Genomic DNA, 25584 nt, shown 5'->3' on the forward strand with positions numbered 1-25584 from the left:
CTCAATAGATCACCCAGCAGAGCTGAAATTCTGAGAGAGAAGGTGGTGCATTTTTCCTGTCCCTTGTAAACACACTTTGCACGGCAACATAGAACCCAGATTGTGATGACACAATTCTCACGGAAGGGGTCAGGCTGTGTTTAGAGCTGTTCCGCTTCAGGTTACTTGTTGGTGTGTGTTGAGGGAGGGGTTTTCCCTTCAATGGAATGCTCATCTGCACAAATAGGATAAAAGAATCCCTGCACTTAGAAATCTAGCCTGTCAGGAAGAAGGCTAGGCTAGTGGGACTTTCTGCAGCTACAGCTGTTGATAGATGACAGTGGAGGGAGATGCCTGTTGGAGTTAATTACTGTGCACAAGGTTCCTGCATATAATTAACAAACAACAACAGCACCCTAACCATTCCAATTTTCCTCGCCGGTGAATCCGTGCTTTGGAGGTCTTGGTTTTTTAAAGAAATACAACGTCCTGCTCCTTTTTTGCGTCAGGAGACATGAGCTATGGGGCACTCAGACGACAAAGGAAAGTACCAAAGAGTGAAGAAGCAGAAGGGCCGGAGGCAAAAGCCCCCCAACACCAGTGAGTCTCCCCCTTTGAGCCCTTGCTCTCAACTCAAGCCTTGGAGGAGAGGTGGGGTATCCATACCCAAGGGTCAAAAGATTGTCCTCCAAGCCTCCTTGTCCGGCCCTTAGTGACTCTCCCCTGGCCACACTCCCTCTCCTCCAGGACATGCCCTTTACTGGGTCTGACAGTGGAGGAAGAACATAGGAACCAGGGCTAGTAGCCGTTGGCGGGCTTCTCCTCCATTAATTTGTCTGATCCTCTTTTAAACCTGTCTAAATTGGTGGCCATCCCGGCCTCCTGCGGAAGTGAGTTCCATAGTTTTAACTCTGCGCTGTGTGAAGAAGTCTTTTCTGTTATCTTTTTTTTTTAAAAAAAATAATATTTATTAAAGTTTTAAATGTTACAAAAAGAGAAAGAGATAACTCCAAGTTAAACAAAAACTTGACAACACATCACAATAATGAAAGAAGAGAACAGAATTTTTTTTTATAAAAAACAGAAAAACAGAAAAATAGAAACAATTACAAAACACAACGAACCTTCCCATAACTTATCTTTCATTTGCTTGTTTCCTTGACCTCCTCGCACCTCCCTTTTTTGTATTCTAGTTCGGTTAGCTATTTCAGCAAAACCTTTCCATCTTTCCCAATTTTTATCCTATAATTTATCTTAATATAATGTAACTTTACCTTTCCTCCTTTCATCCATTAACAATCTATTTTTACTTAATCCTTTATAATATTTCTGCTAAAGCCACATAACTTCACTCCAGCCTCCTTCTAACATTCCTTAATTTTACAATGTTTCTGTAGATAAACTTTAAATTTCTTCCAATCTTCTGAAGTCTTTTCTGTTATCTGTCCCGAATCTTCCAACATTCAGCTTCATTGTATGTCCATGAGTTCCAGCGTTCTATCCACTCTCTCCGCGCCAAGCATAGTTTTATAAACTTCTCTTGCAGCTCTGAAACGCGCTCTCAGCTTCCTGCTGCCTCGCTTCTGCATCACGTTCCTTTGGAGCCAGCCGGACGAATTCTGGGCTGCCAAGTTTTTCCTGGGGGCTGGAATCGGGAGCTTGTATGCTCTGGGTGAGTCTACTTTGATCCAGTAAGGGCTGGAAATGTGAATGTAGACGGAGGTAGAAATATATGAATGCATTTTGAATTGGTCTCGGCCAACGTCAGGTCCCAAACTATCAGGGTCCCATGAAACTGGAGGAGCTCACAGCGTTTTGGAAGCAGGTGGATAGTCCATAAGAGGCAAATGTTGCATTCTAGAGAAGCTAAGAAGGACAATAACTCAGAGCACCTGCTTTGCTTGCAAAAGGTCCAATGTTCAATCTCTGACATCATCTGAGACCTCTGGGTATAGGGCAGTACAGTATATATATTCAGTAAATAATAATAATCTCCAGATAGGGCTGAGGGAGATACCCTGTTTGAAACCCTGGAGAGCTGCTGCCACACAAGGTAGACAGTATTTGGTTACATGGGCCTAACGCAGTATATGGTAGCTTTGTTTGTTCCTATTTAAGTCACCCCTTTATCCAGAACCATGAGGACTGGTATCTTTATAATCAAGGCCATAGCTCAGAGGTAGAGCACTTGTCTAAAACACTGCTTGGCACAGACAGGACTGATCTAGATAGAACAGTTCTCCTGTGCTCCTTTAAAAATCACCTCCTTTATTCAAAAAACCATGAGGACTGGACACTTAACTTGATTTACCACAGTAGCAGAGCATGAAGTGTCAACATTCCTAAGGTAGATGGACCAGTGCTCTGACTTGGTATTGTAGCCTTATGAGGCTTTGCCCTCAGGTGGGAAAAAGTATTGCACCCGGGAAAGGGAAAATGGGAGTCAGCAGACACTCAAGGAATAGTTTTGGAGAAAAAGCTTTATTTCTACCATCCATGAACTGGTAGAAGGAGCAAGTGTGATAGTTCACAAACAAGCATGGGTTCACAGTCATTTGCACAGAGCATATATTCCCCTTCCAGTTCCCTCCCCTTTCTCCTCCTCTTCAGGAGTCCTGCCCCATGTTGAGTTTCCTGAGCATGAACAGAAAGCTCCTGTCTTTGGGAAAGGGGGGGGGGTGAGAAGCCAAGGGGGTCGGGTAGCCTTGTGATTCAGCATGTTCAAGATGTTGCAACTGAATGAGATAAAAGTCAGTTCTCAGACTTGCTCTGACAGCCTATTCATTAGCTTTTTGAAGCCTTCTTGTACTAATTAAAAGTAACAGTTTGCCTATGCACAGCATCTTGGAGAAAAAGCAGAGGAAAACTTTAGCTGTGGATTTTTAGAAGACAAAAGGAATTTTGGACAGTTTTGAGGCCTGGGGTGATTATTGGGGGGGGGTGACTTCGGGCCTAGGTAGGGTCACCTGTCCTCACCTCCTCCGCCTGCCTCCTATCAGACAAGCATATTCTGAGGCTAGGAGTTTATAGGGCCCAGGGGGCTGGGACAGACCCTTGCAGATTGTCAGCTGTGGGGATACTCAGCTCAACAACTTTGGGCAAAACTGGATTTTCACTTTTTGAAATATGGCAAGTGCCATGGCTGTTGGAAGCAGTCTCATAATGCTTTAAATGCATGGTGTGAATGTGGCCAACGGTGGAGGATGGTAGGACCAAAATAAAGATGGTTTCCAAGGGTGGGTGGGATCAGAAAATATGATGCACCATTTGTTCAAGGGATAGAAGCAAGAGTAGGGCTGCCATGTGTTTTCCTAGACACATATGGGAATTGGGCTGCCAAAATGACGTCTGGCCAAATTTTTGCTGAATCGGCAAAATGTCTGGGGAAACCCGGCTGCATGTCAAGTAGGGCGATGTTTTTTATTATTATTACAGTGGCACCTCGGGCTAAGAATTTAATTCGTTCTGGAGGTCTGTTCTTAACCTGAAACTGTTCTTAACCTGAGGTACCACTTTAGCTAATGGGGCCTCCTGCTGCCACCGCGCGATTTCTGTTCTCATCCTGAAACAAAGTTCTTAACCCACGGTACTATTTCTGGGTTAGCAGAGTCTGTAACCTGAAGAGTCTGTTACCCGAGGTACCACTGTATTACAAAAATGCTTTAAAAAATAAATAAATCAGGATTTTCACTTTGGGGACCCCAAGCAAGAGAGTCCCTTGTCTTGATTTCCAGGCCTTTCCAGGATGCTGATTCTCCCCATGACCATCTCCGAAGAGCACAAGATCGACCTGATGTGTGGCATGGCTGGTGAGGAGGGACGGCGGAGGCTCTGGGGAGAAAGAGGAGGTGCCATGGCAGCAGAAGGATTCGTAAAGGGTTTGGGCAACGAAGGGCCCGCCATCTTGGGAGACCTGTTAGCAGCAGGGCCCAGTTCCCTTTAGCTTTCTGCAAATACCCCTGTAACCCAAAACCTCCGTGCAAACAACCAAAACCATGAATGGTCTTACACTGGAAGAGGCTTATCTAGTGCCAGGAAGTTGTGGGCATATTTGGAGATTTTAGAAATTTCCGTGGGGGCCGTGGCATGGCTCAAAAGGGCCGCCACAGATGGGGTGTGTGACGTATACCCTGTTTACCCAGGCCTGGGGTGCATGTTTGCCAGGCCTATGCCGTCCCTGCGGTTGTCATCTTTTCCAACTGTTTTTGGTTTTCAATTTTGAGTTGTTGTACCCCTGCCCGTGGGACCTGCTGGTAAAGGGCAGGTAAAAAATTCAATGATACTAACGCACAATGTTTCCCACAGGGATGTGGCGTGACACAAAATGGCTGCCACAGGGCGTGTGGCATGGGCATAGCCAGGGTTTTTGTTAGGGGGGCAGCCAAAGTTCTTGAGCTTTTTTAAGGAGACCCCCCCCCAAGTTATTGAGCCTTTTGGGGGGAAATCATGGGTAAATATATACCCCAAAAAGAGGATATTACGTGGGACAGGCTTTGGTTGGGGGGACACGCTTCTCCAGGGGGCATACTTTCAATGGTTTTCAAATAAATGTGAATATCTGGGGTGTGTGTATATGTTTTCAAGGCCCATTGTTCCCGTTATTGTAATCTGCTTTTACTTTTACTTTTTTAATTGCTGTACCTCCCCTGGGATCTGCTGGTAAAGGGCGGGTGATCAATTTAAGATAAATAAATGAACATGCCATGGGGGGTGTTGAAATTCCAAAAGTGGTTTAAACAACCCACCTTTCTTCAGAAGTGCAATGTGTGTGCAATTAAATCAAGCTAGTTCCTCCCCAGTGCTGATAAGAGCATGGGGCAGCCCCACAGCATAAAAACTGACTGTCTCCCCCATCTCCCTCCCCTAGGTGTGGCTGCCCTGGGCTGGGGCACGTCCCCACACTTCCGCTGTGCCAGCCTCTTGGTGGTACCCAAATTCCTGGGGAAAGAAGGACGGATTTACATCCTCACCTATGTCTTGGCAAGGGTCTTCGATGGTACAATAAATACTCATATCTATGACTGCGTGAGAGAAATGTGTAAAATTAAGCTTGCTATATGGAGAAAGTGAATGGAGAATATTTTTTCTCCTTCTCTCGTAACACTATAAAACTTGGGGATATCCAATGGTACACAGTGTGTACAGTACGGTGGCACCTCGGTTTATGAACTTAATCTGTTCCGGAAGTCCGTTCTTAAACCAAAACCATTCTTAAACTGAGGCGCGCTTTCCCTAATGAGGCCTCGTGCTGCCAGTGCCCTTCTACCATTTGGCTTCCATTCTTAGACTGAGGTAAAGTTCGCAAACTGGGACACCACTTCCAGTTTAGCAGAGTTCATAAACCGAATCATTCGTAAACCGAGGTGCCACTGTATATTTTATGGAAAGTACTCCCACAACAGGCAGTGACAGGTATTAACTTTAAAAGAAACTCTTAATCTTAGGTTTGTGGGTTTCAACCCCCATATTCCTGCATTGCAGGGGGTTGGGCTAGATTGATTGTTGTTTTCAATGCATTTTGTACTGAATATGTTTTAATACGCCTCTATCCAGCATGATAATGTGTGTGCGCTTGCGTGTATATAATACGACTTACTATATAATAAGGTTGTAAGGATGTCGTCATGCTGCAGTTTGTGTGGCTGCTGATAGTATGCAAAAAAAGAGAATGTATGGGGTGAATGTGACCAATAAAGATTATTAACAGGGGCAAGTTTGACCATCCCTAGTTTTTCTTTCTGGCTGAACCAGAGGGCTACCCACAGAGGCTGTGGTAAGCAGCCTAACTTCTGGTGCCAACTATGCTGCCATTGCCAAGAAAGCCACAGCAGAAGCCTCTGCCCTATTCCTGGATAAAAGGTAAAGGTAAAGGTACCCCTGCCCATACGGGCCAGTCTTGACAGACTCTGGGGTTGTGCGCCCATCTCACTTAAGAGGCCAGGGGCCAGCGCTGTCCGGAGACACTTCCGGGTCACGTGGCCAGCGTGACATCGCTGCTCTGGCGAGCCAGAGTCGCACACGGAAACGCCGTTTACCTTCCCGCTGGTAAGCGGTCCCTATTTATCTACTTGCACCCGGAGGTGCTTTCAAACTGCTAGGTTGGCAGGCGCTGGGACCGAGCAGCGGGAGCGCACCCCGCCGCAGGGATTCGAACCACCGACCTTTCGATCGGCAAGTCCTAGGCGCTGAGGCTTTAACCCACAGCGCCACCTGGATAGTTTGGCGCAAAGGGTGCCACTCCTCTTTCTTTCATGATGTTTGTCTCTCTCCTCCTGCCATACACCCTCCTCCCCACCAGGTCCGGTGGCAAATACCCGGCACAACCTGGGCGAAGTGGTGCGCTCCATCAGCTGCACCGTGGAGATGCAGATTGACAATGCCAAGCGTGCCTGGAAGATTTCGCTGTCCCCTCTACGCAAGATTCTCAAGGACATGGTGGTGAGAAGCAGTATACTAGGTCGCCCAGTGGGGTGGGGTGGGGGGTTGGCAGTACTGCTAGTGCCCCCCAAAGGTCCCTGGGCATTCAGCATGGGAGCTTCTGGCAGGGAGAAACCCTGGTGTGATTGATTAATAATGTTATTATCTATTAAATTTGTATACCGTCCATCCGAAGATCTCAGGGCGCTTTACAGTATAAAAATGCAAGTTAAAAATGCAAAACTCACCATATAAACAAGGACATAACAAAACTATAGCCCCACCCCCTCCCACAAATACTTTTAAAAGGATATACAGTGGTACCTCGGGTTACATACGCTTCATGTTACATACTCTTCAGGTTACAGACTCCGCTAACCCAGAAATATTACCTCGGGTTAAGAACTTTGCTTCAGGATGAGAACAGGAATCGTGCAGCAGCGGCGCAGCGGCAGCAGGAGGCCCCCGTTAGCTAAAGTGGTGCTTCAGGTTAAGAACAGTTTCAGGTTAAGAACAGACCTCCAGAATGAATTAAGTTCTTAACCCGAGGTACCACTGTGGGAGGTTAGTCAGCCAAAGGCCTGGTTATAGAGGAAGCTTTTCCCCTGGCGAAATAGAATGAAGTCGCCAGATGAACATCCCTCAGGGAGAGCAATTCCGCAAACAGGGAGCCACTGCGGAGAAGGCCCTTGTTGTGTTTCCACCCTCCAGACCTCACGTGGAAGGAGGCACACAAAGAACGGCCTAAAGGATGTTCTCAGGGTCCAGGACAGTTTATATGGGGAGAGGTGGTCCTTGAGGTATTGCGGTCTTGAGACGTTTAAGCCTTTTAAGGAGTCTAGGCAGAGGCTGAAGAAAGCAGCTCAAAACAGAGGGGATAGTTTTCCAGGAACAGCTTGGCTTTCCAAGATGGGGTACTTCTAGTTCTCTTAGAGCATCTGCCTGGCCATTGAGTGTTGCTGGACTCCAACCAGCCGCAGCCAGCATGGGATGATGGGAGGTGTAGTTCAACAATGTTCTTGTACTCCCAACTCCTATCAGCCCCAGCCAGCATGACCAATTGCCAGGAATAATGGGATATGTGGTCTGGCAACACCTGGGGGGCCACAGATCCCCTCTTCCCTAGATTACATGGACCACTGGTCCCATCCATCAGGGTTCACTTCCTGTGGTCATGCGAAGTGAGAATGGTGGAATGGGAGCCCTGGAATTGGCCCATCGTGGTAGCTGTCCCTGCTGCTTGGGAAAAATATATATGAATCAGTCTTTTCCATCTGTGGGGCTGCCATCTCTAGTCCACCCTCTCGCCCCCCCCCCCCATCTGTTTTCTGCACCAGAGGAGCGGCAAGACCCTGAGGTCCGAAACCAGGGACGTCTCACGTTCCTTCTCAGAGCTGAACGAGCAGGTGGCCAGCGAGGCAGGCCTTGGGGTTCGCTCGGTGAGGTCGGCGGTGCACAAAGCCAACCCTTCCACACAGGAGATCTACGAGGCCAAGACCCGAATGCGCTGCACCCGTAAGCATATGGGAAAGGGACACGTGGGATTGTGAGCATGGATTATTCAAAGGGTGGGCATGAGGATCACATATCTGGTCAGCATCACTTTTGCTTCTGTTCACCATCCATCAGTTCTGTCCCATTTCCACCTTTGTCGGAGCTTTATTTTATTTTTTTAATGTATTTAAACCCACATTTGACACTGCATTCAAAACTGCATTTAATATCACATTCACACCATCCATTTAAATCACTCGTAATCCACTTCAACAGTCAGAGCTTTCCCCAAATGTCTCTCTAACCAGCGGTTCTCAACCTGTGGGTCCCCAGATGTTGTTGGACTACAACTCCCATCATCCCTGAGCCCTGGCCTTGCTAGCTAGGGATGATGGGAGTTGTAGTCCAACAACATCTGGGGACCCACAAGTTGAGAACTGCTGCAAGCCGTCTTTGTTCATTCATTTCAATGGGGCTACTGTAAGTAAAACTTAGTTGATGCCACCCAGAAAATACAAAAATACAGAGCATTAAAAAGTTGACAACATCAAATAAAAAATGTTGACAACATCAAATAAAAAAGTGGACACCAAGGAAGTTATTCCTGATAAATTCTAATCTTTTCCCTATATTTTGGAGAGGGTGTATTATAGTTGGTACATCCACCCATGAGGGGTGGGATTGATTAACTGATTGATTGATTGATTGATTGATTGATTGATTACACTGTACCCAAGGAGCTCAAGGTGGCCTATATAGTTCTCCTCCTAGTCATTTTACCCTGAGATGTAGGTTCAGCTGAGAGTGAAATTACTCAGATTACCGATCGGCAGATATGTCCATCTCTGACTTTTCTTCTACTAAATAGGACTCTCCTTCCTTGGGAGTTTTTAAGCAGAGGTTTCATGGACATCTGTCACTGTTGACGCTTTCTTTTCCCCCCTTCTAGAAATTATAGACCAAGCCATCAAACGCTGCCAGAGATGGTTTGCAGTTAAGCATGCATCTTGCATGCGGACAATTTCCGTGCCCTTCATCAACCACCTGCTTTGCATTCCTATGAAGTTCAGCTTCCTCTGCCACTTTGCCAAGAGTGAGTTGCAGCCAAGGACAAGAGAAGAGAAGCCGCCGTGAGGCCATTGTTTGTAGGGACTGCTTGTTGTGTGGCTGACGGGCTGTTTTTAAGCCTCTTGATAACGGCTCTGCTACCTAGGCTAAACTACAGTTCCCAGGGATCTTTGGTTGGCAGGGAAAGCCATGCAGAACCTCCCTAAACCAAGCTTTGGCTTAGCACACCTTGTGAACCAGACCGGCGTGTCGGACTCAAATCCCGATCCAATCCCATCCTGTGAGTCCCCACCTGCCACCAGCAGTGGTACATTCCCTCCTCCACCTGCCCGTCTGAAGTGGTACATCCCTGCTGAGCACCTAACTCTCGTTCTGAAATGCAGCTTCGCTCTCCAGCTGCTTTCTTCCTCCTCTTCCTCTGCAGTTATGCACACTTGGTGCCATGACAAGATTCCTGTGGAAGGGAACTTTGGCCAAATCTACGATCGGGTTAACGATTCCGTGGATAGTTTAAACCAGGACTTCACAGCCAGTTTAGCGGTCAAGGTGAGTATGGCAAGGGCGATAGGGGTCTAGCAAAGTTTACAGATCAATTAAAAAACAAACAATTAAAAAAATAAACAAGCAAACCCCAGGCATTTAACAACAACAACAACAACAATGATAATAATAATACTACACCACACATCTGGCTAGGTTGCCCCAGCCACTCTGGGAGGCTCCTAAAAAAATATCAAACAGACAATAAAATGACAAATGTTTCCCTATACAGGGCTGCCTTCAGCTGTCTTCTGAATCTCATATAATACTTTATATCCTTGACATCTGACAGGAGGGCGTTCTACAGGGAGGGCACCACTACCGAGAAAGCCCTCTGCTGGTTCACTGTAACCTCACTTCTCGCAGGGAGGGAACTGCCAGAAGGCCCTCAGAACTGGACTTCAGTGTCCGGACTGAATGATGGGGGCGGAGACGCTCCTTTGGGTATACTGGGCTGGGGCTGTTTAGGGCTTTAAAGGTCAGCACCAACACTTTGAATTGTGCTCAGAAATGTACCGGCAACCAGCGTAGATCTTTTTGGGACCAGCGTTTAGGACATTCCTTTCCTTTCTTCTCCCCCACCCTCCCCGCATCTAGGAAGAACACCAGACCATGCTGGTTGGTGCCAACCTCTCCCACAGACACCTGGTGGATGAAGTCAACGAAGAGGTGGCCAAGCAGGGCGAGCGCCTGAGCACCTCCATGTCTGTGCTTCGGGTCCTCCTCTCCTGCATGTTCATCATCGTCTTTGCCTCGTGAGTTGGGCTGGGGGTGTGGCGGCTCCTGGGTGGGGGCAGGGAACCTATTTGGGTTGTGCCTGAGGCAAGCCTGAGGCCCTTGGCAACCTTCATGGATTTTGTTGGACTACATTCCCAGCATGTCTGACCATCGGCCATGCTGGCTGGAGCTGATGGGGGCCTTAGTCCCTGTAAACATCTTGAGGGCTGCAGGGCCTTTACCCCTGTTGTAGAAGCAGGAGCCAATAATTACAAGAAACTATGCCTCTGCCCTGCCTACCGACCTTCCTAAGTCTCTGGGTGAGCCTTCGACACCTGGCTTTTAATTGACTGCAGCATGAAAACGTGTTCTGCCATTATTCAGTGCGTGAAAATAAAATAAGCCAAGGAAGGGGAATCTGTGGCCTTCTGGGTGTTGCTGGTCTGTACAGTGGTACCTCGGGTTACATACGCTTCAGGTTACAGATGCTTCAGGTTACAGACTCCACTAACCCAGAAATAGTACCTTGGGTTAACTTTGCTTCAGGATGAGAACAGAAATCATGCCCTGGTGGCGCGGCATCAGCGGGAGGCCCCATTAGCTAAAGTGGTGCTTCAGGTTAAGAACAGTTTCAGGTTAAGAACGGACCTCCAGAACGAATTAAGTTCTTAACCCGAGGTACCACTGTAGCCCTCGTCATCCCTGATGGGAGTTCTAGTACCAACAAACAACTGGAGGGCTGCAGGGGCCCCATCCCTCTTCACACCTCTGCAAGAGCATATAACATGATCCCTGATTGGTTGGGATGTGTGCCGAAGACAGGGGTGGAGAACCTGTGGCCCCCAGAAGCTGCTTGGTTAGAATTGTCCTGCCCTGCCCATTGGCCACACTGGCAGGGAGGACTGGTGGAGGTTGGAGTACCAACACCATCCAGAAGGCGTCAAGTTCCCCTCTGGTGCAAGAGGAATGATTGTGGTGTTCCACATCTGCTGTGGGACTATAATAAGCAGGTGTGCGATGGGGATGGATTTTGAATTTCTACTGGTGGTGGGTTGGACACCAAAGCTGACAACCAGCAGCAGCCCTGACCCAGAGCTTTGCAGCCTTCGGCAGCTGTGATCTGAATGTTGAGGACTAGTTGCATGCTGTGTCATTGGTTGTTGTATTTTTAACGAAAAGGCCTTGGCAGGAGCTTTTGCAGTGGGAGTGGAGATCGGTGGTTTAGGCAGACAAGGTTGGAGTGTCTCCCCACCTCTCGCCACATTATTTTTCAGCCCCATCTCCATCCTCCTTTCCCTCAGGGCGTTCTCCTACACAAACAGTTACACGCAGGACATCCGCTTCGACAATCTTTACATATCCCGCTACTTCCGGCAGATAGACGCCCGACGTCGGAAGCAGGTAGGAGCAGCCAGAGTTTGCGGCTTGGCTAGATGGCTGGGTGGTGACGGTCAGCAGTCACAGAGAGAGGGGGTTGTGGTTGCAGGCGGCAGAGGTCAAAGGGCATTCGGGGGAAGGAAGCAGAGCCCCTGCGGGGTTCTCAGACCCATGAAGGATACGTCCCTCAGCAGCCTTTTAGTCACAAGAGCTGAAGTGGAACCTCCACATCCAGAGAGAGTCTACCTCTGGATGTAATTTGCTGGGTGATGGCAACAGGCAACAGGGTGATGACAACTCTTCCCCACTCCTACTGCCTCCTTCCGCTCTGTGAACCTTGCAGAAGAAGCGGACACTTCTGCCCTTGCGGCGTGCCGAGCAAAGCAGTCTCATCGACCCCCTCCGCCTCGCTTTCCAGCCGCCCGAGACCAAAAATATGGTAAGTGGATGGGCTTTGGGGGCAGAGACCTACGGAGATGGGGTGGTGGGAGTTAGAGGGAGGCATCGAGGCAGGATACCGAAGGATTGGGATCCTGCTATGCTTTAATAATTGTGAGCTGTATATCCAGTGCCAGCCTTACTCAGAGTAGGTGCATGGAAGTCAATGACATGACTCACTTAGGTCCATTAATGTCAGTGGGTCTATTCTTAGTAGGGATCGCAGGATCTGTCCATTTCAATTCTCTTAGGCCGCATTCGCAGCATACCTTTGAAGCACTACGATACCACTTTGAACAGTCATGGCTTCTTCCCCCAAGCATTCTGGGAGCTGTAGTTTGTCAAGGGTGCTGATAACTGCCAGAAGACCCTTGTATTCCCCCCACACAGCTACAGTTCTCCTCCTGGGGTTGGCCCTGTAAGTTTTCCTACCCCCGCACCTCCACTGCTGTTTTCATGCCAACTTCAGATTTATAAGGCAACCAAATGATGGTTGTAGCCAAGCAGAATCATACTAACATAAAAATATTCATAGGAATTATACAAAACAAAAACAAAAACGTGACCTATACAATATATCATTATGCGTTTTTGGGTACCAGACTCCCCTAAATTTCTGGATCCAGTAGATGTTAGAATTTAACCAACTCCTGAACCCCTGGATCCAGCCAGGGTTAAAATATAACCCCGGCCAGTTTCCTGATGAGATAATTGCCTGGGAGATGAGCCATTAAGAAAACAAAAGGAAAGTAATGGGCCGTTAAGAAAGCGATTAAGATGGCTCTGTGCCAGACACAGATGAGTGGGGCCCCTCCTTCAGTTCAGAGCTCGTTAGAAGAATAAAAACCAGGGTTTGGAGTTTTAGCATAGGCTGGAATGTGATTGGGAGAAAAAAGGTTTCAGTTTGGTAAAGGCGGCAAGCTAGAGAGAGGGTCAGAGCCATGTTTGATGTCTGTTGAAATCCAGGGCTGCAGCTATGGGGGAAACAAGACCCTCTTGGGACCAGGTTGTATATATGTGTAAATAAACCATATATCATAGAGATGCCACAGTCTGCACTGTGCCTCCTTTCCAAAGGGAAACACAGGTGATGTGTAAGTTGTGCCTGAAACCCCTCGAATATTGCACTGCCCAGAGATGTACAATATAAAGCAGTCATAAAAATCTAGAATCTTATATCTCGAGGGAGACCACATAACCTTGTCCAAGTTCAGCAGCTTTCACTGTGAGCTCTATATGTCCAGTGGTGCCCTCTTTCCTTGGAGAGGCAGCGGTGGAATAGTGGTTAGAGTGCCGGGCTAAGACCAGGGTTCAAATCCCCCACTCCGCCATGAATCTCACTGGGTGTGACCTTCAGCCAGTCACTGCGTCTCAGCCCAACCTATCTCACGGGGTTGTTTTGCAGATAAAACGGGGAGGAAGAGAAATGGGGAGGAAGGCAAAAACGTTCCTTTTTAATCAGGCCTTTGGTTGATCTTATTGACACCCAGCACTCTTTTAGAATATGGCTTTTTTTGGGGGGGGGGTTAATTAGGTTACTGCTTTTGGTTTGATTTTGTATGCTGTGGTCTTGTTGTGAACCACGCTGAAACCTCCAGGTATAGGGCAGGCTATAAGTTGAATAAATAATAATAATAATAATAATAATAATAATAATAATAATAATAAAATATTAAATGTGCACCTCACCTTGAGCTCCTGGGGTGGTGGGGAAAGGTGGAATATAAATGTAAACAAGTACCGTATTTTTTGCTCTATAAGACTCACTTTTTCCCTCCTAAAAAGTAAGGGAAAATGTGTGTGTGTCTTATGGAGCGAATGCAGGTTGCGCAGCTATCCCAGAAGCCAGAACAGCAAGAGGGATCACTGCTTTCGCTGTGCAGAGATCCCTCTTGCTGTTCTGGTTTCTGGGATTCAGAATATATTTTTTCTTGTTTTCCTCCTCCAAAAACTAGGTGCGTCTTGTGGTCTGGTGCGTTTTATAGAGCGAAAAATACGGTGAATAGATTTAGCTGTTATTAATTGTTGCCCAGGGACGCAGGTGGCGCTGTGGGTTAAAGCCTCAGCGCCTAGGACTTGCCGATCGAAAGGTCGGCGGTTCGAATCCCTGTGGCGGGGTGCGCTCCCGCTGCTCGGTCCCAGCGCCTGCCAACCTAGCAGTTCGAAAGCACCTCCGGGTGCAAGTAGATAAATAGGGACCGCTTACCAGCGGGAAGGTAAACGGCGTTTCCGTGTGCGGCTCTGGCTCGCCAGAGCAGCGATGTCACGCTGGCCACGTGACCCGGAAGTGTCTCCGGACAGCGCTGGCCCCTGGCCTCTTAAGTGAGATGGGCGCACAACCCCAGAGTCTGTCAAGACTGGCCCGTACGGGCAGGGGTACCTTTACCTTTAATTGTTGCCCATGCCGGACAACAAGTTCTTTAACCTGACTCATTATTGCTGGGGGTAGCCTCTTCCTCTCGTGATTTCTCTGAACTTTTTTCGCATAGATGTTTTATGCTGTTTACTGTAAAACACGGGCGATGTCCTCTATCCTGATCAGCCCCATATGTGTCACTGACCCACACTTATTCCTCCCGCGCACACACCCTGCTTCTTTCCAGATGTCAGAATTACTGGGCTGTTTGCCAGCATCGCTCTTTGTGATAATTGCCTGCGTCCTTGACTTCCTGCTGTATACCATATTCAGCACCATCAAACACCACTCCTTTGTGGAGTATTCTTTCCGCAGTAAGTTATATGACCCCGGAAGGGAGGTTCCCCCTTTCCCCTCCTCTCCAGCCCTGCCTTAAACATCAGCTGGATATTTAGAAAACATCAAACGGGCAAATATTTATTAATTTCCTTTATTTTAGTACAAGGGTGGGAAAACCGTTCTTGTGCTACAAGGCAAACCTGCGGTGACCCAAGAACGGGCATTCTTCACTGCTGCCGCCTCTATGCTGAACCATAAAATAAAATAGCATTGGTCCCACCTCTTATCTCAGTTATCTGAAATAAAACAGCAAATTGCACAATGTACGCTGCTTTTATGCATATGCAATAACGAAAGAAACGAATCAAATGCTTATAACAGAATGTATCATAAGTTCATTGCAACACACAACAGGATCTGATTTCCTTGCCTTACTTTGATCTGTGTTGGTGGGACACCCCCTACTTTTATGCTTTAAAAGAAACACCATTCTAGCTTTTTGGGGGGTCTTGCTCAGCTATTGCCCTGAGCACATAAAGTTAAAGGGACCCCTGTTCATTAGGTCCAGTCGTGGCCGACTCTGGGGTTGCGGCGCTCATTTCGCTTTATTGGCCGAAGGAGCTGGTGTACAGCTTCTGGGTCATGTGGCCAGCATGACTAAGCCACTTCTGGCAAACCAGAGCAGTGCACAGAAATGCCGTTTACCTTCCCTCCGGAGCGGTACCTATTTATCCACTTGCACTTTGACGTGCTTTCGAACTGCTAGATGGGCAGGAGCAGGGGCCGAGCAACGGGAGCTCACCCCGTCGCGGGGATTCGAACTGCCGACCTTCTGATCAGCAAGCCCTAGGCTCTGTGGTTTAACCCACAGCGCCACCCACGTCCCTTGCCCTGAGCACATGCCTGTATGGCAATCCAGCACCACTCCCAGGCACCAGCAAGATGGCGCAGAGTCATTTTAAGAGCAGGAAGTTTTTATGAGCGCAGCACTTGTTGTTGGAAAAGCGGAATACAAATCAACATTGCAATGTGCTCTACGTGGGTCTGCTGTCAAAGACGACTTGGAAACTTCAGTTGGTCCAGAAGGCAGCAACCAGATTCCTGGCTGGGGTTCCTTTTAGATCTCGTATGACCCCTGCACCAGTTGCCAGTTTGTTTCTGGGTCCAGTTCAAGGCAGTGGCGTAGCATGGGGGCGGCAGCACAGGACACAAAATTCTTAGGGTCACAAAATTTCAGCACCTGGTGCTGCCTCCATACAGCTGCGTGCTTCTGTCACTGGGCTCTGCTGAAAATGGCTTCTCCGTGTGAAGCAGGAAGTGACCTCTCCAGACAGCAAAACAACTTCTTCTTCTTTTTCCCTGTGGCTGCAATCTCCTGGGTGACACGGATGCCATTGGGCAGTTGAATGCGCATGTGTACTCCATCTGTTCCCCTCTCTCCCGCACCCTCCCCGCCTTGCCCCGGACGCCTGCTACCCATGCTATGCCACTGGTTCAATGTGTTCATGTTGATGTTCAAAACCCGATATGGCTCACGCCCCAAATACCTTGAAAAGACTGCCTTCTTCTCTCGGGTGCTGTGATAGACAGAGGGGCCCCTCTTGGTCATTCCTCCGCCCGCAGAGCCCTGGGGTGGTGGTGGGCTGCAAGAGGGCTTGCTCTCTGGTGGCCCCCAAAACTCCCTCCACACAGGCACATGTCTCACGCCTTCATTATGCGGCTTCTGGCAAATGTTCAGGACGCCCCTTTTCGCCCTGGCGTTTGACACTTACTATTTTTGTGGTCGCAAGTTGTTTTAACTTTCTTTTTTTAAAACATTGTGTTTTAATGGGATGGCTGGGGTAAAGAGTGGGTGATAGCTAACTAGCTAAATCCCTTCTCCTGCCCCTCTCTGCAGGCAGCCACCACTTGGAAGTCATAGTCGGAGGGAACACCATGATGGCCCGTCTCCTGCGCAGCACCATCGGGGCCCTGAACACCTCCTCGGAGATGGTGATGGAGACAAACAACCTGCGTAAGTTGGGGAGGAGTCCAGGCAAGGGCACCGTGCAGAGGATGGAGACCGTAAGATTGGGGGTGGAGGGTATTTTCTGTGCAGTTTTCCTGGAAGTGGGGAGGGATAAGGCCCCACGGTCCAGGGGTTAGCCTCCAGAGCAGCTGCCAATAGTAATAGTAATAGTAATAGTAACAACAACAACAACAACAACAGTAATAATAATAATAATTTTATTTATACTCCGCCCTCCCCAGCCAAGACTGGGCTCAGGGCGGCTAACACCAGGTATAAAAACAATTGATTAAAATACAACTTAAAAACAAGATTAAGTACAACATTAAAATGCAGCCTCATTTCAGTAGAAATGAGTGCTATGCATATGTGTTTAATATCTAGCGGCAGGTGGGCCCTGAGAGCAGGGTCAGATTTAGGTTTGATGAGGCCCTAAGCTACTGAAGGTAATGGGGCCCTTTATATGTCCAGCTGTCCTTTGTCAGCAACAAATAGTCACTGTTTTTTGTGTTGAATATATGCTATATAGTAATTTATGGACCTAATAGGTATCGAAAGCCATTTGCGCATGTTGCCATGCAACCAGTCCACGCAGAATGTAGGCACCCTATATATAGAAATAAGCAAACCAGTGATATTTTAGGGAGCAGGCTAGCAGGCGGGGCCCATCACTTACATCCTAGGAGCCTACACAACACAAAACACTTTTGCTGTATGTAGGTTTTATTTTATTTGTTTTTTACCTATATTTTGGAAATGTATGGTACATCCAGTTTTTCTTCTTCACTTTTTTGGGGGGCCCCCAAGAGAGTGGGGCCCTAAGCTATAGCTTGTTTAGCTTATACGTAAACCCAGCGCGGCCTGAGAGGCCTGTCCACTTTGGCCCTTGGCCCTGCCCAGCGAAGATTTTCCCAGAAGGCAATGCGGCCTTTGGGCTGAGAGAGGCTCCCTGCATGCCTCCTCCACTCGGGATTGAACAAGACCATGGCTGTTGCGTTCTGTCAAAGGCTGCCCCTCTGGCCTGTCTTTCTCTTTCTCTCTCCCTCAGACTGCTTGCCGGAAGCGCATGGAATGAGCAAGGAGCAGTACGTGAGCTGCGTCACACCGCTGGGCGCCCTGATCCTGCTGTGCTTCGCGCAGGTCTACGTCTTCCGCATCCGCCGCGTCATCGCCGCCTTCTTCTTCCCCAAGGTTGGGACGCCAGGCCCCAGATTAAATGCACGCACACACCCTGCCCAACACGAGAAATGTTCTCCGTTGCACTGTGAGGGCAACCAGCAGTGCCAGATTTATGTATAAGAGACAAGCTATAGCTTAGGGCCCCACACTCTTAGGGCCCCCTAAAAAATTTTAAAGGGAAAATAAAACCTGGGTGTACATTTCCAAAATATAAGATAAAAAACAAATAAAATAAAACCTACCTACAGCAGCAGTGTTTTGTGTAGGCTCCTATGATGTAAGTAATGGGCCCCACCTGCTAGCCTGCTCCCTAAAATATCACTGGTTTGTTCATTTCTATATACAGTGGTACCTTGGTTCTCAAACTTAATCTGTTCCGGAAGTCTGTTCCAAAACCAAAGCGTCCCAAAACCAAGGCGCGCTTTCCCATAGAAAGTAATGCAAAACGGATTAATCTGTTCCAGACTTTTAAAAACAACCCCTAAAACAGTGACAATTTGTTGTTGACAAAGGACAGCTGGACATATAAAGAGCCCCATTACCTTCAGTAGCTTAGGGCCTCATCAAACCGAAATCCGGCCCTGGCTACCAGGGTGGGTGACGTCCATTTGCGGCCAGAATGGCCAGACAACGCTTTCTCTCCAGCCTCACGTTCTCCCTGCCACCCTCTCTCTCTCTCTCTCTCTCTCTCTCTCTCTCTCTCTCTTAGAGGGAGAAGAAGCGCATTCTCTTCCTCTACAACGAGATGCTCCGGCAGAGGATGGCTTTCATCATCGTGCAGCGGAAGCGCATCATCCTGCGGGTGCGGCAGCGCAAAAGACTGGTGAGTGGAAGAACACAGGTAGCTTCGCTGAATTGTAGAGTCGGGAGGGAGCCCCAGGGGTCATCTAGTCCAGCCCCCTGCACTGCAGGCATCGCAGCAGAAGAATCCAAGACAGATAGCTGTCCAACCTCTGCTTCAAAATGTCCAAGGAAGGAGAGTCCTTCCCTGGAAGTCCGTTCCACCGCTGAACGGCTCTCGCTGCCAGAAAGTTCTTCCTGATGTTTAATCAGAATCTCCTTTCTTGCAGTTCGAAGCCAATTGGTTCAGGTCCTCCCTCCCAGAGCAGCAGAAAACAAGCTTGCTCCATCTTCCATGCGACAACCCTTTAGATATGGCTCCCATGTCACCCATTGTGCTTTATAAAGACTAGGACTAGCTGCCTGAGAAACAGTTTCTATCCAAATGCGCCAAGTAAGACACGAGGTGCATGCCGCGTTTTGGATAACAACCGGACACCACTGCCATAAAAACTTGATAACCGTTAAGCCAATTCTCAAAAGTTCGCTCAACCCGAGGAGCCCTGTACCTCTTTCTACCATAATACCTTCTCTTCTCACCTTTTCCCTTAACCTGAGCTGGAGGTAGCAACGAAAACATATCAACGTAATCACCGTTTAATATCTTATTCCTCTTCCTCTTAGAGAGGAGATTCCCCAGAATAAAATCAGTGGCCGAGTTGGTCGAGACCTTAACGTCCTGAACCAAAGCACCGTCCTTCCAATCCAAGGTGCCGTTAAAGGCTTTTCTATGAGAATTGGCCCTCCTTTCGTGAATCCACAGAGGGACTCCCGTGTCCTCCCCTTCCCCCCAGTACGTCTCCATAGGAGCATCACTATCCCCATCTGAAGAAGAAGTACCTGTCTCCTCCTCTGAGTCCGAAGTATCTCCCTTCTTGCTCTTCTTCGAACGATGCTTCCTCTTTGACTTCCGTTTTCCGCTCCGACGTGAGACACTGACGGCCGGGGCAGGGTCATTGATGGCCTGATCTGCCTGCTGTGGAAGTATCTCTTCATCTGATGTCGACCCCTCCGAAGAGCTCTGCTGTCCTGGGTTGTCCTGAAAAACGCTAGGAACGTCTATTAACTCCTGACGAGGGACCGCGGTGGTGGCCACCGATGGTCTCTGCTTCTGCGTGTTGGCCCTAGGCTTTTGCGCAGGGGCCTTACCCTTCCGCTGACCTGATTTAGCTTTTTGAGCCCGTGCGGCTTGCTGACGCGTCCGAGGCCTGCTGGGGGCCTGCTGGACCGTGGAGGCCCCACTGGTGGAAGGCCCATCCTGACCCTGCTGACTGGGGGGGGTATCCGGGATCATATCTTGAGTCACTTCCACAATGTTCGGGGAGGGAGTGATGGGTGCCCTACACTGGGCGTAAAATGATTGCAAAGCGGAAAATAACTGGGCCAGGGCCTGAGGGTTGCAAGGGCCTGTTGGCACCAGAACGTTACCAGGCTGAGGTGCTTGTGGATTACTGTTGCCCTCCATAGTAAGGCCAAAGCAGGAGGCAGCAAATCTGCGTAGAGCGCTAAACTAATTTAAACGTAAAAACAACTGTACCAGCAACTAGACCGTGTTCAAGTATAAGGACAGTTGCCTCTGATATTTATTTATTTATTTATTTGTTTATTTATTAATTATTATAATTACTATTAATTTTTTTTTTTTTTTATACTACTAAAGTATTATTCTTATTATTTTATTTAATTTTTTATTTATTTATTTATTTATTTATTTATTTATTTATTTATTTATTTATTTTTTTTTTATTTATTTTTTTTTATTTTTTTTTTTATTTATTTATTTATTTATTTATTTATTTTAGAATTATTATCTCAATAAAATTGTTTAAATGAGGAAGAAGTGTTGTCAAACGGTTGTTATGCGTTGGCTGACTCTGCTTATGCAAGGCAAGTCTGGCCCTTGGAGCGTAAGTATATGCTAAGCAACAGGCTGCTGACCAAAAGGCAGTAAATCCTAGGACGTGCTAGGAAATGGCGAGTCAGCCCGGTACAGCTAGGGAGTAAAATGTGCTAAGAACAGTGATTCTAAAATTAGGAGTTTTGACCAGAGGTATTAAACGTAAAGGTGTTAAAAGTAAAGGTACTGCAGAAATTAAGTAAATCGCGTCAAAGTAAAGGTACTGCAGGAATTAAGTAAATCGCGTCAATACGGTAAACCTAAGGCTCGAGGCACTTTTCAGATTTCCTCACTTAAAATGGCCGCCGTTGAGCAACGTGGTACACCTAAGATGGCGGCCAACTCGTTGTCCGGGCGACCTGGACGCCGGAACTTAAAGGATTGCACGTCCCACGTAAGTAAGAAACCCCGAAATTGCCCTTAGCCGGAGTAAAACGACAAAGGGATCTCCAGAAACAAAAGATACTTAAATGAGCACGCCAGCGCCTCTAGCAACCCACGCAAATCAGGCAAACCGACAAACCCACAGGAAAGGAAGAAAAAACCCACACACCAGTACCTTTGTTCCCAGCGTCCGGTCCCTTTAAAGCGCCCCCCCGCTGCTTCCCCGATCCCTCCTGGAACTCGAGCGAGCGCTGAGGCAGCTCGCTACGTGGATCCCCTTAAGGTGCCCCCCCGCTGCTCCCCCGATCCCTTCCGAACCTTCAGCGAGCGCTGCGGCAGCTCGCTACTCGGCGCTCCCTTGAAGCTCTCGATGGAGTGTAATTCTGGTAGCCGCTGAACGCGGCAATCCGGCGACGGGAGGACGTTAAACCAAAGGTAAAGCAAGGTATTAAAGCGAGGTATCCTTTGTGTCACCGCTAAGCGCGGCAAGCCGGCGGCGCGAGGAGGAAAAGTAGCGTCGGCTCAGCGGGTCAAACCCACGCACGCTGCCGGCGCTCGTGTTACTGGATCGGCGATGCAGGCGGCTCAGGGGAGAAGAAGGCAACCAGGCTCGACCTCAAGTGGAGACTCTTGCAGCGGGCAAGCAGCAGCGCTAGGGAGATGATCCGAATCGCGCTCGCTGCAAGGAAGGAAAGGGGCAAGCCAAGGGCTGCCCCGACCTTATGTGGCCTCTGAAAGGCCCGCCCCTGCCGCCAGCCAATTGGCTGGCGCGCGGGGTGTGACTGGGGAATCCCTAATTCCCGCGAGGCTGACGCCAGCCCCGCGGGAGTGTGGGAGGTGTCGTGAGCCCGCAACCCCACCCCCTCATGATGATCGGTAGTGGCATTCTATCCAAATGCGATTTTGGTTTTAAACGCAGTGTAAGGTAGTCTTTAGGGACGCAGGTGGCGCTGTGGGTAAAACCTCAGCACCTAGGGCTTGCCGATCGCATGGTCGGTGGTTCGAATCCCCGCGGCGGGGTGAGCTCCCGTCGTTTGGTTCCAGCTCCTGCCCACCTAGCAGTTCAAAAGCACCCCTGAGTGCAAGTAGATAAATAGGTACCACTTTATAGCGGGAAGGTAAACGGCGTTCCCGTGCACTGCTCTGGTTCGCCAGAAGCGGCTTAGTCATGCTGGCCACATGACCCGGAAGCTGTACACTGGCTCCCTCGAGATGAGCGCTGCAACCCCAGAGTCGGTCACGACTGGACCTAATGGTCAGGGGTCCCTTTACCTTTACCTTTAAGGTGGTCTTTATGTGAGTATATTATATTCAATTATGGGGTATCAGAGTTTCTAGGGGCTAACCAGGCTGGGATAGCAGGCTTGTGGGTTTTTGAATGTCTGATGTAGATTTTTTCAATTTTGTTGTTCTTTATGGGACAATGACAATAAAGATTATCGTATTGTATTGTACTCCAGGTTAAACATACCCAACTCCATCTGCCGTTCCTCATATTATCTCATTTCTTCTTTATTTCAATGTGCTATTGAATAACATGTTTTTGATTGAATAAGGAAGGATTTTCCCCAAACATGCTTGCTCCCAGTGTGGATTTGCTTGTGAGCACCTGTTCTCTGCCCCCAGTGCATCTAGAGCACAAGTGTTTGGGCAGTTCTGTGCAATCCATTAAATCTCTGCCCGAAGGCAACACCCTGCCCCCGTTTCCTGCCCACTTGAGCCCTCTACCTTTCCACCTCCCCTGCTGCGCAGGGACCTCAGGGCAAGGCTTCCTGTTGGCTCAGCTGATGGGCCTCCGCCCATTCCCTCCCACTGGGGACCACTGAGTAAACCAGCAGCCTAGCCGGGCGCTTTTAAGCACCTGATAGTTTAGCAGGCCAAGGGTCAGATAGTTTCATTCCAGGAGCTTGGCTGAAAAACAAGGCACATTCAGGCTCCGCGACTATACGAAATGCTGGTTCAGTTGGACCCGGGCCAATCTCTCTACCTGCAGGGGAAGGAAGGGGTGGCATTATTTTTTAGAGCATTTGCACCCCACTTTTCAGCCCTAGAACGGCTTACCTACAAGCAGTTGAAACAAGATTGTCCCTGCCTGCAGGCCTACAATCTAAAAACAAGACACACAAAGGAAAAGGCGCAGGGAGGGAAGAAGGGGAAAGGAAACTCAACATGGATTGTACTGCTTCAGATTAGGGGGGGGGGGAAGAATGCCATTTTAAATGGCTCTGGAATCTGGATCCTAAAAAGAGACTGTCGAATGCCAACGTTTTGAAACGGGTTGTTCTATTTTTATTCTGGTGAAGGTTGTCGGTTTTGTTATGTAATTTAATGTTGATATCCCCAGCACCCTCTCGACTTGGATATATTTCCAATCAGCAGTCTCCTTTCTTCCCCAGGTGTTTGTTGAAGGGTTCTAAGAAACACACCCAAAAAAGTCTGTGCTGTTCTGAAACTGGTGGTTAAAATCAGGGCCGTTTTGAAAGGTTCAGTTGGCCATCTTGATTCAAAATGGCGCCCAGTTGTATCCAAACAGAGATGAAGACTCACTTCTTTGATCGCAGGAACTGCCGTATGAAATCCTTAGCAAGGATATTGTTATAATAATATTAATATTAATATTTTTTTATTTATACCCCGCCCTTCTGGCTGCGTTTCCCCAGCCACTCTGGGCGGCTTCCAACAAAGTATTAAAATACAGTAGTCTGTTAAACATTAAAAGCTTCCCTTAAGAGGGCTGCCTTCAGATGTCTTCTGAATGTTAAGATGTCTTCCGGATGTTAAGAGGCATCTGGAAACAGGTGGTGAACAACTTTCCCTTCCGTGGAAATTCCTGCACTGCATGGGGTTGGACTAGATGACCGCTGGGTCCCTTCCAACTCTGCAACTCTGATTCTATGATATAACATAAGCATATAGCTCCCTTTCTTGCTGGGGCTGAGCACCTCCCTCCCTTCTCTCCTCCCGCTGCAGGAGAAGCCCTTCCTGGACAGGCTGGGCCGCTGGCTCCCGTTCCTCCAGCGGTTTCTCCGCAAGTACTGCATCCTCTGCGGCCTGCCCCAATCCAGCAACTCCAAATTGTGCCCAGACCCCGAGTGTGGGACCCTCTACTGCCGGATGTGCTGGCAGGACATGGGGCGGGTCTGCTTTGCCTGCAGCCCCGAAGATCTTCTGTCCTCCGACGACAGCAGCGAGGACCAGACGGGCTACGCAGATTGAGGCAGTCAAAATGGCACCCTCCCCGCTTTTTTGTTATTAAATGATTGGTTTGGTTGTTCATTTTCCCAATCTTGGTTTTTCTTTTTTGAAATAATTTTCATTTGATTTTACAAATATAAAATTATAACTATACAGTGGTACCTTGGGTTACAGAAGCTTCAGGTTACAGACTCCGCTAATCCAGAAATAGTGCTTCGGGTTAAGAACTTTGCTTCAGGATGAGAACAGAAATCGCACACCAGCGGTGTGGCGGCAGCAGGAGGCCCCATTACCTAAAGTGGTACTTCAGGTTAAGAACAGTTTCAGGTTAAGAACGGACCTCCGGAATGAATTAAGTACTTAACCCGAGGTACCACTGTAATAGGGACGAATCTCTAGACTTCCCACCATCCCCTCCATGGGTCCTATTATTAAACTTTTTCTACTGCATCTTTTTCAATAGTCCATATTTTATATAACTCCATTACCTCCATAGTACTTGCTACGTACATTACAAGTGTTATTGCAATCCTGCTAACGTTTTCATCTGCTTACAGCGGTCTCCAAGATAAATTATAATTTTTTCTCATCCTGTGTTAAAGTTTGGTCTTCTTGGTTCCTGAGATTTCCTGTCAGTTTCGCCATTTCGGCATAGTCCAACAGTTTAATTTGCCATTCTTCTCTGGTAGGGACTTTCTCTTCTTTCCATCTCTGGGCTAATAGCATCCGTGTGGCTGTCATACATAAAAAGTCTTTTTTTGCTCCCTTGGAATTTCAGCACCTACAATTTCTAATAGAAAAGCCTCTGGGTTGTGGTTTTGGTTTTTAATAAGTTAATCTGAACATTTTTTTCAATTCATTATATATCATTTCCCAGAATGCTTTTATTAGCTTACAAGACCCCCACATAGGATAAAAGGTGCCTTCTTTTTCTTTACATTTCCCGCAGATATTTGTACCTATCTTAGACATTTTTGCTAACTTACTGGGAGTCAAATATCATTGGTACATCATTTTCATATAGTTTTCTTTCAATGTACAGCACACCGAGAATTTCAAATCAGTTTTCCGTAACCTTTCCCAATCTGAAAGTTGGATATTATGCCCTAATCTCAATTTTTCTTAACACAAGGTGGGAACCTCCAGCCTGCGGGTTGAATGTGGCCCTCCAGACTACTCTGTTTTGACCTCTGGATTCTTCCCAGGCCACACCTCTTTGCAGGCCACATGACCCAGAAAGCTGACTGTGGACAAATGCGGCTCCCTTGGCCTGAAAGCGAGATGAGTGCTGCAACCCCAGTCGCCTTTGACTGGACTTAACTGTTCAGGGGTCCTTTACCTATGATTTTTAATATT

At 48.0% G+C, this 25584-nt stretch overlaps 1 protein-coding gene across 3 annotated transcripts; it reads left to right on the forward strand.

Annotated features, from left to right (window-relative positions):
* Positions 1-144: 144 nt before the first annotated feature.
* DCST1 (DC-STAMP domain containing 1) lies at positions 145-24318 on the forward strand. 3 transcript variants are annotated; one of them, XM_079958029.1, is made up of 16 exons: positions 146-579; positions 1526-1651; positions 3714-3827; positions 4847-4975; positions 6278-6417; positions 7734-7911; positions 8840-8983; positions 9383-9504; positions 10096-10253; positions 11517-11616; positions 11936-12031; positions 14634-14760; positions 16623-16739; positions 17782-17924; positions 18622-18735; positions 24004-24318. In XM_079958029.1, the coding sequence occupies exons 1-16, from the start codon at positions 501-503 to the stop codon at positions 24247-24249; spliced, it is 2133 nt and encodes a 710-aa protein (XP_079814155.1). In that variant the 5' UTR covers positions 146-500; the 3' UTR covers positions 24250-24318. The 3 variants fall into 3 exon arrangements, with proteins under 3 accessions (XP_079814157.1, XP_079814155.1, XP_079814156.1); XM_079958030.1 differs by having other exon boundaries at positions 147-579; positions 3714-3788; XM_079958031.1 differs by lacking the exon at positions 17782-17924 and having other exon boundaries at positions 145-579.
* Positions 24319-25584: the final 1266 nt, after the last annotated feature.

This window comes from Podarcis cretensis (genome assembly GCF_951804945.1).
Source record: "Podarcis cretensis genome assembly, chromosome: 16".
In the NCBI taxonomy this organism is placed as follows: Eukaryota; Metazoa; Chordata; class Lepidosauria; order Squamata; family Lacertidae; genus Podarcis; species Podarcis cretensis.

Coding starts and splice junctions, on each gene's coding strand:
- DCST1 (XM_079958029.1), top strand. CDS start 501: ATGGGGCACTCAGACGACAAAGGAAAGTACCAAAGAGTGAAGAAGCAG. Junction 6,418..7,733: donor AGATTCTCAAGGACATGGTG/GTGAGAAGCAGT, acceptor TTTCTGCACCAG/AGGAGCGGCAAGACCCTGAG. Junction 14,761..16,622: donor TGTGGAGTATTCTTTCCGCA/GTAAGTTATATG, acceptor CCCTCTCTGCAG/GCAGCCACCACTTGGAAGTC.